Source organism: Phodopus roborovskii, unplaced genomic scaffold (genome assembly GCF_943737965.1).
Source record: "Phodopus roborovskii unplaced genomic scaffold, PHOROB, whole genome shotgun sequence".
Taxonomy (NCBI): Eukaryota; Metazoa; Chordata; class Mammalia; order Rodentia; family Cricetidae; genus Phodopus; species Phodopus roborovskii.
This window is the reverse complement of record NW_026125648.1, coordinates 159195-179128: the sequence shown is the minus strand read 5'-3', so window position 1 is coordinate 179128 and position 19934 is coordinate 159195. Positions and strand designations below refer to the sequence as shown.

General features: G+C 36.5%; 1 protein-coding gene across 1 annotated transcript in view; it reads left to right on the top strand.

The window, feature by feature from the left end:
- Positions 1-19934, top strand: part of Pak3 (p21 (RAC1) activated kinase 3) — a 108997-nt gene that overhangs the window by 73826 nt on the left and 15237 nt on the right. The window contains exons 12-16 of the mRNA XM_051177968.1: positions 12493-12541; positions 12814-12926; positions 14228-14345; positions 15837-15936; positions 16436-16632. Of these exons, the coding sequence (XP_051033925.1) occupies positions 12493-12541; positions 12814-12926; positions 14228-14345; positions 15837-15936; positions 16436-16632 (577 nt within the window). The remainder of the gene's footprint in view (positions 1-12492; positions 12542-12813; positions 12927-14227; positions 14346-15836; positions 15937-16435; positions 16633-19934) is intronic.

Sequence of the window (19934 nt, the reverse complement as noted above, 5' to 3'; positions counted from 1 at the left end):
TGACCTGAACAAGGAGGAGCCAATGGGCGCCCAGACTGATAGCTGGAAATCCAGCATTGGACAGGCTCAGATCCCCTGAACATGGGTCTCAGTTAGGAGGCCTGGGCAGTCTAAGGAACCTCTGACAGTAGAACCAGGATATATCCCTGTTGCACAAGAGGATTTAGAGAGCACATTCCCCATGGAGGTTACTCCCTTAACCTAGAAGCAGGAGGGAGGGCCTAGTCCCTACTCCACATGACTTGACAGATTTTGTTGACTCCTCCTGGAATGTATCACCCTCCCTTTGGAGTGGGGGTGGGTGGGATGGTAGGGTGGTCAGATGGTATGGGAGGGAGAGGGAACTGGGATCGATATGTAAAATAAGAAAAATGAAAAAAAGAAAAGAAAAAGAAAGAAAGAAGCAGGTTCTGAGTTGAGCACAGGGCCAAACACCTTTAATGAGGATCTCTCAGGACAGCCTGGTGTACATAGTGAGCTCCAGGACGGCCAAGACTACACAAAGAAACCTGTTTCAACCCCACTCCCCATATAAATAACCAGGTTTAGGAAATCCACCATGACCTTTATATTTATCGACTCCCTGAATATCTAGCAAAAAGAAATGCATTATTGCATTAAGAAATAAGCTAATGGCTGGGACTCTAGCTCTGCAATGACACCTACTTAGCAAGTAGAGGATCTACATTCCATTCACAGTAGATATAAAAGGAAGAAGGGGGAAAGCAAGGCAGATAAACCATCATTGATGTCATTTACTCTATTGATCTACACACTCATCCTGCCATCACCCCTACAAATCCCTCTTGAGCTGACCAGGCCCTCACTTTTCTATCTCCTTCCTTATGACTTCTGTAGATTACAACTGTAACAGCTTGTATCCAGTTCTTACAAATTGCCTTAAAACTTATAAAACAGTAGAATAAGGAGAATTTTGGAACGATAAAGGGAAACGAAGGTGAAATTTTGAACTCAAAAAGCCATGGCCAGATTAACTAAACACAAGTTTGCCTGTTCATGGTAAATCAGGATATACATACTCCCTAAGACTGAAAAACCAACAAGAGAAGGTATTTCAAGTGCCTAGCATGGCACATGTCACATGATTAAGCACTCCATTCATATTAGCTATTATTTGTTAGTCATTATTTGGGGTGAGAAACTCAGCCACATGCCATTATGACATGGAACAGAGTATAATGATTATTAAAGTGCAGTTACAAAGATGGATAGATGATTTACATCCAAGGAAGGGTCTATGAAAAAGGACTTGTAGAAGAGGTAATGATACAGTGCAACCAGTATTTATCCCTAGTGTGTGAATGGACTTTGGGAGCCCATTCCCTATGTAGGGATACTTTCTCAGCCCAGATACTGGGGGGGGGGTTGCAGTCCTGACTCAAATGTTGTCACAGACTTTGATGATCCCTCATGGGAGGTCTCTCTCTCTCTCTCTCTCTCTCTCTCTCTCTCTCTCTCTCTCTGTCTCTGACTCTCTCTCTGTCAGAGTGAATGGGAGATGGGCTGGGGGGTCAGTGGGAGACATGGGAGACAGAACTGGGATTGATATATAAAATAATATTGTTTCTTATTTAAATGAAAATTTATAAAATAAAAAGGACCATGGGTCATTTTAGTTATGATTTAAAATAGTGTAAGAACTTAACAAGTGGGGCTTCCACTTGAAGTAAACTAAATTATTATATGCTTTAGACTCTCAGTTTTATACACCTTCCTGTCCCTAGTCTACAACGATGTCTGGTATAAATATTCAGTATTTGTTGAATCTACATTGAAAAAAGGAGAAGAATGAAATGAACTGCTCCAGTTTTATGGACAGTCAATAGTTCACAGCATAGGCAGTGGACATATAGCTAAAAGGAAATAATGCTGGAATGATAGATTGAGAGATGTAAGTTGCAATGTGTGTATATCACCTTATTTTGCTCTGGCAAAATAACTGGCATAAACAACTTAAGGAAAGAAAGTTGTTTTTTTTTTAATTTTGGCTCAATGTTTCATGTTTGAATCCATGAACTGTTAATTTTGTTGTTCTTAAGCAAAACAACTAGTGATGAAAATCATGTGGAAAATGAAAGATGGTCACTTCATAGCAATCAGAAAGCAAAGGGAGTTATAAGATGGACTCAGTAGCATAATACACTCTTCAAAGTTAGACCTTTAGAGAACCATTTCTTCCAACCAGGTACCATCTCTTAATAGTCCAGTCAGCTGCTAACTCATCAATAGATCAACCTATTCATAAGATAGCACCTTCATGAGCCACCAATTTCTCATATCTCTACTTGCTGGAGATCAAGCTTCCAACACTGGAGCCTTTGGGAGAGAAACTTCATATTAAAAATACAATATTTTGCTTTCATTGTTTGTGCAATCATAATTTTTTGAGTATTTACCAGTTAGACATAGCAGTACAACATCAAGAATTTGTAGAGGAATATGCAATGAAATATCTGTGACTTCGACATATGTTTCCCAGATTTACAGTTATTCTGCAGAAAAGAAACTTCCAGAAGGAAATTTTCATTTGTAGTATACTTTTTCTGATTCACTGTTTACAAATGTACTCACATATTCACACATACCCCATATATACTTGAGTATAAGCTGAACTGTTAAATAATTTTAAAATAGCTATTTTAGTTTTTAATTTCCTGAATGCACATATTCTTAGATATTTCATTGTTTAAATGTTTAGCTTGTTAATTTTCTCCTACTTACATATTTAAAAATATACATTATACAAAATTATGTATTGATTTGGTAGGTATTTTATTTTCTTGTTTCACAAACAAAAGAATTCAATATTTTCCTAGGCATCTTCAACGTCATTGTGTTTATAATTTGCTAGCACTCCTTTGGGAGGCACCTGACAATTATATAAACATAATAATCTGGCTTCCATCTAAGATATTTGAGATGTGAAGTCCATATATGACTGTTTTGTGGACATGTTATATTTTTCACAGTCATGTAGCATTAAGGTGATTGTTTTCTGAATTTGTACCTTCCCTACACACACACACACACACACACACACACACACACACACACACAAACAAACATACACACACATTATTACATTTATATAAACATTTATAACTACTACATCATTTTTACAACTTTTGTTTCAAATTCCCAAATGTACACAAAGTAGAGAAAATTATGTAGGAATACCCATATCCACATCACCCAAATTTAACATCTATCAGTTGTTTTTAGTAAACTCACAATGACATTATGATTCTCCCAAATTAATAATTGCTTGATATCCTCTAATTCCTAGTTGTTTCACAATGCTAATTTTTATAGTTGTTCTGATAAAATTAACACGCAAAAAACTATGCATTGTGTTCAGTTTGCCCTTACCTTTCTGTACTGTAAAGCCATCTTTCATCTTTTATGTTCTCCTTTTCCACCACCATTGACTTGTTAAGGACTGTGTGGTAGAAGGCACCATTTGCTGGTCTTGTCTGTTAATTTCACTTGGTGCCAATGCATTGTTTGTCTTTCCCTCTATTTCCCTAAAATGAGAATTAGCTCTAAGAGGCTTTGATTCAGATTCTTATTAGGTGGTGCTGCTTCATGTTCTATTACATTAGGTTGAAGGGCTTGAGTGTTCTATATTTTGATGAGTGGATTAGTAGGAAAACTCAAAGAGTGACTGTCCCCTCCCACATAAAGATCACAACAGTCTTCTGTATGATAGTTTTACCTATTGATTATTGTTGCTAAAACCAGCCTGTGCTTATTGGCTTGCATTCTTTTGTTGAAAGCAACTGTATTGTATCACCTAGGACTCTTTGGTTACTATGAAATATACAAAGAAATCAAGATAAATACTTCATTTCTTAATTGTCAAATTTCAAATAAATTAGTACTCAGGTTACTTCCACTGTGAAGACATTCTTTTATACCTATGCAAATTCACAGAATATTATATCTTCAGTTTGTTTCAATTTAGTCATTATTGTTTTTAATTAATTTATTTATTTTTCTTATTTTACATATCGAGCACAGTTTCCTCTCCCTCCCTTCCACCCTCCCATGCCCCCCAACCACCCTCCCATCCCATCATCCCCCACTCCACAGGGAGGGTTTTAATGGTGAGACTATATCTTTGATTAATGGTAGTCCCTTTCCCTAAATCAGTTTTGAGAGAATTCTAGAAAAGGACATATACTCTAAAATTATTTACAACCATTTTATAATTCTGACAACTACTCTGTATAAAAATCTAAATCTCATTTGAGCTGAGTATATTTCAACCCAGTATGTAGTTCCTATACAACATTTGGTGTCTGAAAAGCAATGCTTAAGAGCATGATGTATTTTTAGGAGGATCTGAGTATAAGGAAACTCTTTTTTGAAGGGAGGAAACATTTCCTGTTTGGTATGGATATATTTTAGCTTAAATAGCCACACAGTAAATAGCTCTTTTTCTGTTATGTGCCTGTGGCTAGGAGGTGGTTACATACAAGTATCTTGCTCTTTCAATATGTGCCTGATGCTTTGCATTTGGATGTGCCACAATGCAGTTAATCATGCCTCCATTGATGGACATTTATGGTTGTTTCTGATACATTGTAAACAAGGTTTCAGTAATTATCTATGCAAATAAATATTTCACATTTGTGCAAACATATTGGGATAACTTACTAAGTGTAGAATTTTCGTATCAATTAATATATACATTTAAAATTTTCAAGTTACCCTCCATGAAGATAGCTCCATTTCATAGTCCAACAGTAGTTCATAAGCAAGTCTGTTTGCATGTACAACTGTATTCCTTCATTTAGAAGTGCAGTACAACTGTAAAAACTCATCTCCATAATGACTTTTAAAATATATAAGAAATATATGTTTATATATTATTAATCTTATATATTTTATGTACTTCAAATATATTAAAATATAGAATGAAAGTGGGAGACAAAATGAGTCTATACTGCAAAATTTGTTTGCCAGTGTCAAATATCTATATATTGTCATATCTCTCCATGGATTAGCTCCGCTATGCATCCAGGTGCATAACAAAGTGGCAGTGAGAGCAGTTTTTAAAGATAAGTTTACTCCTATTCATAAAGATATACATATGGCCAAAGGAATTTTATGCAACTTCTGGATATTTGTCAATCATATAATCAAAATGAATGACAATATATTACAAAAAAAACCCTCTATTACCAGTTTGTGTGTAATCAAGCACCCTTCTACATTTGTCTTAAAGTTTTGAAAGTTAACATTATGTATTTTTCAGATTTATTCCTACTATTCCACGAGGTGACCTCTTTATACTCTCAAGTGAAGTTCCCATATTAAAGACAAATAGTTATACATCTTATTTCTGAGGGAGAATTCCTTTAACGTTTTGGTTAACTATCTTCTAATTTGTTCCCTCCCCGTCCTTATTTCTCAAAGGTTACTATGAATGGCTGCTTGGTTTGGATAACCAAATTAAAACAAACAAACAAACAAACAAAAACCAGTATACCGCTTAGAACTCAGGGATAATTGCTGAGAATAAACCCTTTGCCTTGTTTTTTGTTGTTGTTGTCCTCATTCAGTGTAGGAGCAGAAGTGCTCCTTTGGTTTGGATGGCCCACCCAAAAAGTATTTGCTTCCTCATTGAGTCTATTTTGGACCACACAAGGTAGAATACTGCTATGATACACTAAATAGATATAGTCTAAGCTCAATAATAAGCTTTGTGATGTAGATAATTGGGCATAAAATAGCATTTGTGAAGAACATTGTTTATAAACCAGTGGAAGATGCTCTTTGTTCTACTTAATGCTCTTAAACGTCCTGTGTTGTATGCTGTCCCGTGTAAAGAAAGATGATGCCACTCAGTCAAGCACCATTAGCACAGTTTACACATTAAGTTGTTTTCTTTTCCCAGTCATAGTAATGAGCATGTTTTAAGCCACCTGTCCCCTTTTCCTGTCCAGGCTCTCTTGAAACTAATGGAAAACACTGTGAAACAGCTGCTTTGACTTAATGTTGAAGTGAGTAACTGAGAGTTATCTGGCATTTCCAGGGATTAAGCTCTGTAACTGTGGCCTCATTATCACTGGGCTATAACCCACTGAGATTTCTGGTGTCACACCCATAGTGTGTTACAGCTCTATTTAAAAACAGATGACCATGAATGATTGCAGGAAAGCTATGTCCTAGCTAATCAACAGAAAATTCCCCATTCCATTTTATAATCTTACCAATTAAAGCTTGTTCCACCTGGCTCTAACTACATTCTATGTATTTAGGTCACGGGTGATGACTTACATAATTTATACTGCTTTATTTTTTACCTTAGATACACATATTTGAGAAATAAATTTTGTGAGAGAAAACACTAAGCCATCTCTCTTAACATCATTGCATACAGTCCTTTTCACCATTCCTAATTGAAACTGAAGTCCCAGTCAGGAATTATATATCCATTCAAGATAATTATGTTTTACATCTACTCTCATATTTCAACACAACAAGGGCATGTGTGACAGTATCAAGCAAACATTCGTGTGACTTTATGTCAAGCACACTTATATAGTAAAACAGTTTCTATATAGGGCCCTATTAAATAGTAACTCTCTTAAATATTCAAGAAAGTTCCATTTTGATTTCAGCCATGTTAGCATGCACGTTAAAAAGCTTCATTATGGCATCTTCACAAATGAATGACACATACAAAATATGTAGTTGAAAAACCAATGTATTTTAAAACTCAGCATGCATACCATGGCAAGCTACTCACCATTGCCCAGTTCCAGTTTACTCATTTCTAAAATGAGGCAAGTAGAGTTGCACAGAGTGGGCACTAAAAGAGACCATTTGTTTCCAGGGAGCTGACAGAGAGAATGTCCCAATAAATGATAAAGGGATTTCTACCAACAATAGCAAGAAAATTAAGGGAAGATATAAAAAATAATGATCGTAAATGGGGATTATGGTCCTGACTGTGACCTCATGAGCACCATATTGAAACATGTAAAACGTTAAAAAGAAGTAGCACCTATCCTTGAAGCCACCTCATTCATTCCCACAAGGCTCACCATGCACCTCAAAGCTTTCTATTGCCCTTTTCTCTTTATGCAATCTGCAAAGTTTCTCCTTGCCTTACTTTCTTGCCTTCCTATTCTCTAATCCATTTCCACACTGACGTCAAAATGATTTATCTCAACTATTAGTTTTCCCACATTGTTGCCCTGGCAACCATTTTAAGCATGGTTTGACATTGGCTCTTAGCGGGAAACCTCGAAACCTGGTGGAGAGTGGTGATAACTGGCTTGTGAGGGAAAGGAAGAAATGATAATTTGTTTGTTTCTTGCTAGACCCTTCCAGCTAGATGTCAGTGTTTCCATTTGAGAACTGTTCACTTGGCCACATCAAGGAGAGCCTATGGACAAAGCATGTGGGGCAAAGCTGAGAGCCTAGAAGTAGTACTACTCATCATACTGTTGTTGATGAGGCCCCATGGCTGAGCCATCTGTTAGTTTAATGTTCTTTAACCATGCTGGAGGATTAAAAGCTCTACTTAATAGTTAGGAGAACTTTGTTACTTAGTTGTTTCCTTTTGGGCATCTACTTCTCACACTTGGGGCTTCAGTGTTCCCATCTGCAATGAGAAAGTTAAACTGGATGATCTGGTCTTCCAGTCAGTTTTACTAATGTATGATTTTCTTGTATCATCTGAGGAACTGAAATTTTTAATGGATAAAATTCCCATAACGAGCAAATATTACCCTTACAGCATTATATCTTCATTAAAATGAGAATAGAGGGATAAAAGAATCGATTTAATTAAGTTGTTGGCAAAAAAAAAAAAATCAAATTGTCAATGTTGTTCACTTAAGCATGACAAACATAATATGTCAAAGAACAAGGAATTTTATCCCCCATCTTTTTTTTTATGCATATAGAGTATTTTTATTTAATTTTATATAACAAAGTCCAATTAAATGAAAACAAACATTTATACACAATATTTGGGAATTTGGGCGTCGTTCTTTCCAAACTACTTCCTGCTGGTAAGGGGCGCTGTCTTGGGGGATTCGAAGAAGATTCAGATATCCTAGCTGTAGTCTGTAGGGCTGTTTTGTCCAGCTGTTTGGAATGTAGGATCAGCTTGTACTCTGTTTCAGGCGGTCTGGTGTGATCAAACCACATTAGTCTGGAAGGAATCCACATCTTTTCATTTTCTGTGGAAACAAAAATAGAAATACTTTTCCCCAGTAACTTGTTCTTCAACTTAAATTTTGGAGTCAAAGCGTTTTTTTTTTTTTTTTTTTTTTTTATTATTATTTTACATGTCGATCCCAGTTCCCTCTCCCCTCCCTCCCTCCCTCCCCCAAGCCCTCCCTCCCTCCTTCCCTCCCTTTTGCCCTCTCTACCCTCTCCCATGCACTCTAAACACCCTCCCCTCCCAACCCCCCACCACAATACAATATGTAGGGGAATGCCATCCAGTTGGGGTCATGTAGATCTGACAGGTCCTGTGAAGTAGGGACTAGGGCTTCTCTCCTATCTCTAGAATAAGGCAGTTATCCCTCCATGGGGGTTTATCCCCCATCTTTATCAGTTTGGTTTCTGCCATCATGACATCCTAAAATGCCAATAGATGATACAGTTTTAAAATAAAGATGAAGTAAAATTTTATTGTGTGCTCATGTATTGAGACATTCTAATATACTCGAGCACTTTGCAAGGCTCATCGTTTTAGAATCTTTGTGCCATGTGATTAGCATAAAGATTGTTTCCTAGTTTCCTGTAGGCTTCAAATATTACAAAGAAAGAACTGTTTAGCTTTACCACCAACAACCACCTACAAATAAATAACTTCAGTTATCTGTTTGTATGAACTAGGCTATGTAATCTTGACCATGAACTGTACTTATTGATGATGGTTCCTATACTTCATTAAGTAAAACTAATTATACATTTCAAGTATTGAGAAATTTTAAATCAGTCAAAGCTATTCAAGTCACATTATAATAAACTGCCCAAGAAGTGAAATAAATGTATTTCAATCACCTCTATCTTAGGTAAATATTAAATTTCTATTAATTTCAAAACATTAAATATCTTGAAAACTCCCAGATATGTAAAGAGTTTCCTAGTCATCTATAGGCTAACTATCTATATTTAGTTGCTATATTAGAGAGCAATCAATTAAATAACAATTATTAAGCTACTTGGCAGTTACTATGTGCCAGGGCTTTATGCCTTTTAAGCCTAGCATACATTTAATCCACCTTCGAAGGTAAATTGCAGAGACTCACATAACTAGAAGGTGGTAGGATTTGAACCAGCAGAGATTTGGATAATAGGCATAAGGAATGCTATTCTCAGCCCAGCAGTGGGCAACGAATGTGATTTAGTCTGTGAATCTTGGTGATATTGAGATCTCTTGGAGAAAACAAAACAACAAACAAACAAAAAGCTACCATATAATTGAGTCAGAAATCAACCTTCAATTCTTGAAGTGTAAAAAATACAACAGACTTAGGGTTCAGTGAAATGTTAGGTATACTAACATAGAGTGTCATAGGGTACTGAGCTACTGAATTTGTGCATTTCTAGTTGAAGTTTCCAGAGAGAAGTTGGTCAAAGAGTGCCTTACTGATCGGTGCAGTAAGGTTATCTACTTAATAATATTTTTGCTTGGGGTTATTGATTTGAATCCATTTTAAGGCAGAACAAAAGTATCTAGTAAAGCGAGAGAAGGGCAAGGGAGGGAGAATGTTCATTTTTGGTCACTAACCCATGCTCTCGAATTTCAGGGTCTTTAAATTTGTGTGTTTGTAGCGAGCCTATGGCAATGTATGTTGTAAATGCTAGGATGTTGGGGTTTTAGGATTAGGACTCTATCAAGTTGAAGACAGTAAAATGCTGAAGGAATTGTAGGAACAAAACAGAAAAAAAAAAAAAAACCCAAAGGATTTAAAGGTAAATCTCCAAATATGGTAAACACTAATCCCTCTTGCACTTACAGACAAGAAGAGTTTTTAAAAATGGGTTTCAATGGTTGGAGGAACACCCATAGAGAATAAAAGGAAAGTTCCTACATATGACTTTTATTATGTGTTCTAAGCTTAAAGAGACAATAAAAGAAAACTGCAAAAAAACATTTCTCAAGGGAGAGGGTAAAAAAAAAAATATCTCTACAAATTGTTCAAATAGATCATCCTTAAAACCCTGATGTTGAAAAGTAAATATATGATAGGAAAGTTCTTAGGACTGGGGCACTGCGAGAGAGCAATCAATGGTCAGTATGTAAGTTATTTCTCTGCTGTGAAGTGAATAACTGCAGCAGCAATAAGGACTAATGACTGTTGTGACCATACTAGTCTTCAACACTGATCTGAATTCAGGGCCATATTCTTTCTTAGGTTGGGCCATTTGCTACTATCTCATTTTTTACAGATACTGTCATTCTTCTGCATCAGAAGGTATGCAAGTATGTTAAACATCTGAAGTTAAAGCAATCAAAGAATTAAAAAAAAAAACATAGTTTGGAATTAGATTTGAAGATCCCCTTGGAGCTTATTTCTGTGGAAATATGCATCAGGTGGAGACAATCAATTCCTCTGAACTCAACCTAACTCTTGAGTTCAAGAGGATAAATCACACACAGGCCCCAAACTCAGGAATGTCTGATCACTTATTCTGAGGAGGTAGTGTCTCGTGACAATCAATAGGATGAAATACTTTCTTTATTGAAGGGAAAGATCTTGCTGCAATTGAAAATTTTCTTAAGAATATTATTGATGTGTTCAACAAAAATTATGGGGCATAAACTATGAGCTCTGAATGTACAATCTATAATATTGAAGATGGGTTTGTTTAATACAAGCATAAAACATTTTGAGAATTTCCAAGTGCTTTTTCAGGTAACACCTAGCAGTTGGGTGTATTATTTAACTTAATTTCAAAAACCAATTTTAAAGCTAAGCAGAATCTGGTTTGTAAATTGTACAGCCTGGATCGGTTTCTCAGTCTTTCTGACTCTCAGGCTTCTGTCTTATACATGAGAGTAAGATAGATATGGGAAGGATCACATAAAATCAAATATATAAAGTTATCAACACTGTGTACATTCAACACACACTTACTGTGACTGGGGTCCCTGGGAAATTTCTAGCCTAGTGGAAATCTTAAATTTTTGCTATTAGTCAAATATTTCTTACCCTACACTATCCATTTCCTTTTCTGGGTATATGTAATATAAGCATCCTAGGCTCTTGAGAAATATTTTGGCTCATCTAGGAAGAAGAGTCATAAAGAAATGTCTGATATAAGAAACCAATTCCTGATCCTAGAGTTATGGCTCATGATGGAAACCCAAGTATTTGGGAGGCTGGGGTAAAAAGAACACAGCCAGGCCATCCTGGATTACACAGAGAGACAGAGATAGAGACAGACAGACAGCTAGCCAGACATACAGATACACACACACACACACACACACACACACACACAGAGAGAGAGAGAGAGAGAGAGAGAGAGAGAGAGAGAAAGAGAATACCTAAACTAAAAACCCAAACCTTAGAGCATTATATTGCCTAGTAAATGGATCATTGAGCAGATATCTATCCTAGCTGTTTTACTTGCCCTAAAAGAAATAGATTTTCCTTGCCTGGAGATGATGGTGGGAAGACCTTCAGGAAACAGGTGTTATTCACAGAAAGATACTGGAAATTCAACCAGACAATACATTTTTAAAGTTACAAGAGAAGCATAAATTTACAAAAACTCAAGAAATTTATGCTTTATTATTTTATTAAAAAGAGGAGGTATTTCGCAGGAGTGAAAACTCACAGAAATTGCTGAGAAATGAGCAAAAAAGAAAAATAAAGACAGAACCCGTTTTATTCCTTTGTGTAGGCACAGCAGTGACAGAGCACTGAAAGTGACTGCTGTATTAGATGAAGGCTTAGAGATACATAAAATAGATACTCTGTCCATATGCTAAAAATAATGGTTGAGTTACAGTTGCCTATGCAAAAGATGATCTGTTCTTTTCTGAAGTTTACTTCAGATTAATCAGAGTCCTGAAATATTGGTTGTTTTAATATATAAGGAATATTGTGAATACTACGGGGCTTCCCTGAGAAGAGCAAGGCCAGTATGCTAAATTCATGAATGCATAGTGCGGGACCCAAGAACCGGTGCCAAAGTCTAATGGGAGTTCCTAGTCCACCACAAAGATTCACTGTGATTGTGTCAGATGTAATTACTATATAAGGCAGTTCTTTTGATACTGTGAACTTATAACTTTGCTGAGAGAGTAGATCTAAAATTAAGTGTTCTTACCTCAGTAACTGTTAAGAAGATGCACCTGTGTTGCCTCATCCTCGAATCAAGAGCTTGCTAACTTAACTCGCCCAAAATGAATCTCATATTCATAAATGGAAAGTATATGGGTAACTTCTTGATTGCTTATTCATTGAGTAATTTTCATTTTTCCAGGGCATCAGGTACTGTTTATACAGCACTAGACATTGCGACAGGACAAGAGGTATGTGCTATCATTTTGTCTTTATTAGTTTTCCCTTTGTGTTTATCAAGTTTTCTTGTTGATGGCATGTGTGTCTAGAGCATAGCTCTAGGTTACAGTGGAAGTTTAAATTGTTTGTGTGCAAAACATCTGAAAAGGACAGTCATGACTGACTAAAGAAAATCTACAAATTTGTAGAACAGAAAATAAAACAGTAGATAATGAATTCTGTAGTTATGTTAATGTATATTTTAATAATAATAAATTGTTCTTGTATTTTACTTATGATTCAGGTGGCCATAAAGCAAATGAACCTTCAACAGCAACCCAAAAAGGAATTAATTATTAATGAAATTCTTGTCATGAGGGAAAATAAGAACCCCAATATTGTTAACTATTTAGATAGGTAAGTACTTTCTCTTATTCGTTATGTATTTTCTTTCTAAGGTATTATTTTCTTGTCAGATTAATTATGGGAAATTTATTACTTTGATAACCATATACAAATATTTCTGAAATGATACAAAGCAAAAGTATATCTTTGTCTACCCATCAAACACTTGAAAATATGTTTTATGGACTTGGTTCTAAACATCATTAGTTTGTGTGATTTCTTTAGGATGGAGGCTCTGTGTTGGCAGGAAATGAACTATTACATATAGAAGAAAACAGACAGCAATAGCCCTATTTTAATGGATGCTTTATGATTAACTGACAGTGAGCTTGAGGGAATTGAGACTTTAATCTTAAATCTTTTTCCTAAAGCAGGTAATTAATGTCTCTTTCATCAGTGGTATTAAAAGTGTGTTACAAATGGGCACTTAAAGACAGTGCTAAGTCTTCTCTTGTGTTTAACATTTTCTCTTAGTTTCAGTACTTGTTTGCTTGGCATCACTGTGCTGAGTTCTCTGATAGGGTACAAAGGAAATAAAGCTAGATCTCAACATCCATGAGATTAAGATATTACTGTCCATGTTATGCCAATAGACATTGATATGGAAGGGATAAAAGGACCACTGAATTTTAAAGTTTAATCAGTATTTCTCACAGTGTTCCATATGTCAATTATGCAACAGTATGACATGAATTTGATTTGTGCATTAGTAGTTTTGTATAACTTGCATTTGTACTTTTAAAGGGACTCATTTCTAGGCTTTTGTCCATAACTAATAAAAATGGAACTTGTGAAATTTGAATTTTAAGAGATCTGCTAAGTTGATCCCAAAAGTTCTATAGTTTAAGCAACATAGAATAGAAAGTCTTGCTTCATAGTAAGGTAGATTTTGTTTGTTTGTTTGCTTGCTTGCTTGCTTTTTTAAAGATATCCCTGAAGCTCAGGATGGCCTGGAACTTATACATTCCCAAGGTCAACCTTGAACTCCTAGCCAACATACTCTGTCTTCCCAACTTGATGGGATTACAGATGTGTGCCACCATATCAGGTCTAGTGGCTTGGGTATTAAGGCAGGATGGAGTCACTGAGGTTATCTTTCCCTATAAGAAGATAGTGCTAATTGATTTGAGTAATATCCTACTTTTTCCTGTATTGGGAGGATATCCAGTGACCTCACTTCTTATATTTGAGCACTGGAGATTGTTCCTCAAGAATCACTTAAAGATAATGGGTGTAACACTATTGACTTTCATCACAAATAAGCCATGAGAATATTAGTCCAAAGTCAAAGTATTTTTCTTTTTTTATTATAGCTACTTAGTGGGTGATGAACTGTGGGTAGTCATGGAATACTTGGCTGGTGGCTCTTTGACTGATGTGGTCACAGAGACCTGTATGGATGAAGGACAGATAGCAGCTGTCTGTAGAGAGGTAAGAACATAATATTTCTTACGTGTGAGAAATTTGTGGGAATTTGTCAACACTTGCTTTTTGATTATTCAGAATATTTTGAGCATCAAAATAACAATAGCATATTTCCTCTACTGAAAGGACTTAATGTCATGTCCTTGCATCACCTTTGCTAGACCCTTATTTACATTAGTTGCTTTTTCTGTGGCTCATTTCAGCTCTAATATGCCATACAGGATTTGCTGCATCTAAGCTTTTACATAGTAGTTTCAATGAACATGGCAATTGTTGTGTTCATATGGAATTTTTTATGATTTGTGGGAATTTTTACAAGATAAATGTTGTTTCTGCATGTTCAATATGAGTCCCACAAGATACAGACTGCATTATATGCCCATTATTTTATAGAAAGTATTTTTTTTAAATTAACATTTATTTGTTTATTTGGGTTCTCTCTCTCTATCTGTGTGTGTGTGTTTGTGTGTGTGTGTGTGTGTGTGTGTCTGTGTGTGTGCGTGTGTGTGTGTGTGTGTGTGTGTGTGTGTGTGTGTGTATGTGTGTACTATGTGTGCATATGATATCAGAGGACAACTTTTGGGACTCAGTTCTCTACTTCCATCCTGTATGTCCTTGGGATTAAACTCAGGTTGTAAAGTTTGGCAGTAAACCTTGTGACCTGTTGACATATCTCACAGGCTCTAAAATCAATTTCAAAACAGTCTTCCCTCCAGTGAGCCTGAGGATCTGTCATTTATATAGAGAGATAAGAATTATTGCCTTTAGTTTCTAGCCAATTTGATGATGTTTTATCCTGTGATGTTGATCAATGTTAGTTTTACAACATATATTCTCTAATGGGGTCTCATTATGAAAGTTTCTACGAAGTGAAATAGAAAATTGAAACCAATGATTGTGCAACCAAGTTAAATGATATTAACTAATCTTTCAGATGGTAGGATATTCCACTGGAGCCTGTATTTTTTATCATTTAATATTATAAGACAATGGCATTTCCAAACAGGTACTTTAGTTACTTTAGAACTGGGAGCCATCTTCAAACCTGTCCATCAGAAATAGCCCATCAGAAATTATTTAATATGCACATTCTTATTTCCTGTGCCAAATCTACTAAATCAAACTTCACCATGTACACAGAGGGTTACAACATCTATACAAGACCAAACTGAATCCATACCACCTAGAAACCTAGACCAAAGCATGACTATGCTAACTGGTTAGCTGGACTGCAATAATGACTAGTACAGATTGTTGTATTATCCTCTTCATGATTTAGTCTATAGTGTGACATGGGAGCCCTAAAATATATAAGGTTAAGTATTATCACTGATATAAATAGTAATGTGGTTTTAAAATGGCGTACAAGCATTCAGTAATCTATTTTATTTAATAATATCAAATCACAATCTTTCTCAAATTTTGCCTGGATATGAGATAGAGAATTTAAAACAATTCTTTGTGATATAATTAGAACCTTTTTTTCTGATTCAATAGTGCCTCCAAGCTTTGGATTTCTTGCACTCAAACCAAGTGATCCATAGAGACATAAAGAGTGACAATATTCTCCTCGGGATGGATGGTTCTGTTAAATTGAGTAGGTATTTTGATTCAGATATTTAAGAAAGTATCAGAGAATTTCTATTGTCCTACTGTCTATCTTGAGAAGATAATGACTACTCAAAGTGATTTAATTAAAAGTAGCTAGAGCTTAATTTGAATTAAAGAACCTGTCTGATAGTCTATTCTTATAGCCTATGAGCAAGTTTTTTTTGGAATTAATATTTCAGTATGTCTAGTAGCATCCACATGGCAAATAACTAACCAATAAATGGAGAAATTCTGTAACTGTATGAGAAAGTATTAGGAGAGAATGATAATGGAAGTCTACTGAAAATGGCATCACATTTGTCAATTGTTACAGACCCCTTTAATATCAGTAGTAGCTGAGAGATCAAGTAATGATCTAGATGTAAGCAAGGCAATTGCAAGAGCTCATTTTAACATTAAAGGAAAGTTTAGTCAGATAGGAAAATAAGCTATTGCGAAAAATAAAAAATCTTGGGCTCATTTTCATTGACTTTTCTTCTCTACAGCTGATTTTGGGTTTTGTGCTCAAATCACTCCTGAGCAAAGTAAACGAAGCACTATGGTGGGAACTCCCTATTGGATGGCACCTGAGGTGGTAACGCGAAAAGCTTATGGTCCAAAAGTTGATATCTGGTCTCTGGGAATCATGGCTATTGAAATGGTGGAAGGTGAACCCCCTTACCTTAATGAAAACCCACTCAGGGTAAGTCAGGAAAATTCAGGTACTTCCTATTCCCTCAAAAAGGGCTGGTGGGGGGGGGAGAAAATACCATTTAATGATTCCACCAAACTGGTCAGAACTCAAACTTTCTTAGCACAAGTAACACAGAGACACTGAGTTTTAGTGTATAAATTGCTCTGAGCTTGAAGTGCCTTGTTCTCAGTCCCTCTAACAAGAGCCTTTAATATTCTTTCGTATAAAACTGCAGAAATGGATGAAAGAAAGGATATGGGAAGAAAGTGCATTTTTATTGTGTTGTGGTAAAGTGATCTATCCAGGGAACCCTTATTTCACAATTACTTTAACAAAGTAAAACAATACATTTTCAGAACAGTTATAATTTTTAGGTTAGATTTTTTTTCTTTGTTATCAGTAATGATTCATTGAGTGAGAGCAGCTTGGTTGACATTGAATGAAGAAATAGTGCCTGATGAAATCACAAACTTAATTAGAAGACTGTCAAACAGAAAACAAATGAAAATCATTTGGGTTAGAGAACTCAGTTTTCTACTACATAATTGGAGGTTTAATCCTCAAATGATCCTGTTTCCTCTGAAATAATAATAATAGCTTTCACATCCTAACCCAATGAGCTTTATTCAGAGATGTGTAGTTGATCATGAGGGTAAGTCAAAGAAATAAAAAAGAAGCACTTGCTTAGTGTAGAGGTGAGTCAGAAGCCCTTGGATTATATATACCTTTACTGGAAACCAGAAGCATATTTCCTATGCATAAAGAACATGAGATTGTTCCTAACCACAAAGAGGCACAAATTCAAATAAACTCTTAAAACTCAGGCACAGTGAAAGTTCCAAAGGTGTTGTTTATGTCATTATAATGAAGACATTATTATGTTTTGTCGTTGGTATGCAATACCCATTGCCCTTAGTCACCAGTTAAGTGTATTCTCATTATGTTTGCAAAATCCATATTCAAGCCTAATACATGTGGCCTTCCATATATGCAAAGAAATCTGTGAAGTAACTGTCTAATTGTTTTTGCAGCTGAAACTTTTGTAATTGTAATATAGAGAAAGAGGCCTCCTCTAATTCTCCTTTTCATTCCACCTTGATGCTCAGCCTCTGGTCCTAGTCCCTACACTGATTAGAAAAGAACACATGTGAGTGAATGCCCTAATGAATGCTATGGGCTGTTACACTCATCTCACAAAACAATCTGGAAATGAGATATGCTCATTGATCAGCTGCCTGCAGGGCTGAGTGGAAAAGAAGGGGCATTTTCTCACCATTTGTAGGTCAGCCCTTCATGTGTTTAATCAAGTCCACCTCTGACCTGTGGAACTGCGCATCAGAATAATTTTCCTTACCTTTCCCATTAAGAAACAACAGTGAAAGAACACATCAAATCTGTTGTTTCTATGGATTTCCTCCCCTAAGTCTTCAAAGTTTAGAGGCACTAAACAGATTACATCTATTTTGCTTCCTGCCTTCTGCTGAGTAATTAACAACCTGCAGAATTTAAGAATTAAAGAAATGGCTCTGTAAGGCAACTGGTCTCAATAATGCATTTATTGCTCTCTTCTGTTCCCTAGTCATAATTGATCTCTCTTTAGGTACATAGCTAGATGACTAATTACTAGCAAAAAAAAAAGAAAAAGAAAAAAAGAAAAAAAGAAAAAGAAAAAAAGAAAAAGAAATAAAAAAAGAAGAAGAAGAAAGAAAAAAAGAAAGGAAACAAGTTTTAATCTCAAAAGGCATCTTCTATCTTCTAGCCTGAGATCACAACTCATAACTAATAGCATGTCTCTTAAAATCCATAAGCTTCTACCAAGACAATTACTCGCAGATTAGTAAAGCAAAAATGGTCAGGAAGCCTACACTAAAACTATGACAAAAAGACCTGCCAGGAAGACCACCTGTTGAATTCCACCAATGAGGATTGATTCTAACTTTATCCTGTTTATATGATTGGCCTCTTTCTAACTAACCAGCCAGTCCATGCTGAGCCAGCCTTTTCTTCTAGACACCAGAAATACTTTTTTTTTTTTAAATGAAAACAAACATTTATAGACAATATTTGGGAATTTGGGCATCGTTCTTTCCAAACTACTTCCTGCTGGTAAGGGGTGCTGTCATGGGGGATTCGAAAAAGATTCAGAAATCCTGGCTGTAGTCTGTAAGGCTGCTTTGTCCAGCTGTTTTGAATGTAGGATCACCTGGTACTCTGTTTCAGGCGGTCTGGTGTGATCAAACCACATTAGTCTGGAAGGAATCCACATCTTTTCATTTTCTGTGGAAACAAAAATAGAAATCCTTTTCCCCAGTAACTTGTCCTTGAACTTAAATTTTGGAGTCAAAGCATTTTTTTTTAATTTAATTTATTATTTTACATGTTGATCCCAGTTCCTTCTCCCTCCCTCCCTCCCAACCTCCCTCACTCACTCCCTTCCTCCCTCCTTCCTTCCCTCCCTTTTACCCTCTCTGCCCTCTCACATGCACTCTAAACACCCCCCATCCCCCCACCCCAACTCCACGTGTAGGGGAATGCCATCCAGCTGGGGCCATGCAGGTCTGACAGGTCATGTGAAGCAGGGACCAGGGCCTCTCTCCTGGCTCCAGATCAAGGCACTTATCCCTCCATGGGGGATATGCTAGCGAAGCCCCCCTGTGCACCAGGGATACACCCTGGCTCCACCGCCCAAGGTCACAGAACTGGGAAGGGACAAGTCCCCCAGAGCTCAGGGGAAGTGGGGGGGGGCAGCGAATGGAGAGAGAAGTAGGAAAAAAAGAGGGGGATGAAAGGAAAACATATGCAACCAGGAAGCTTGAGCCTGGTTAGGAATAGAAGACAGGAAAGAGAAAGAGAGACAGAGAGAGAGAGAACATAAAAGAGGGAGTCAATATTGGTTTGAAGATAAAATTGAACACAAAGAAAGGTCTAGAGAACTACAAGACTGCTGCCAAATAACAATTTGAGCTTCCATGGAAAGGCTAACATAAATGCCCTTCCTGGAGAGTGAGATCAACAACTAACTTATCCAGGGAGCCCTCAACTAATGCCTGTTGGAAACAGAAGCAAACACCCATACATAAACACTGAGTCAAAGTAGAATTCAGATGCAGATGGAGAGGACAAGACCAGGCAGCAGAAACACATAGAGACAGCTGACCTGAACAAGGAGGAGCTAAAGGGCCACCAGACTGATGGCTGGGAAGCCAGCATGGGACTGACTCAGGCCCCCCTGAATATGGGTCTCAGCCAGAGAGACTGAGCGGTCCAGAAATACTTTTAAGCTTTGCTTGTAACTGTTCTATCCATGTGTT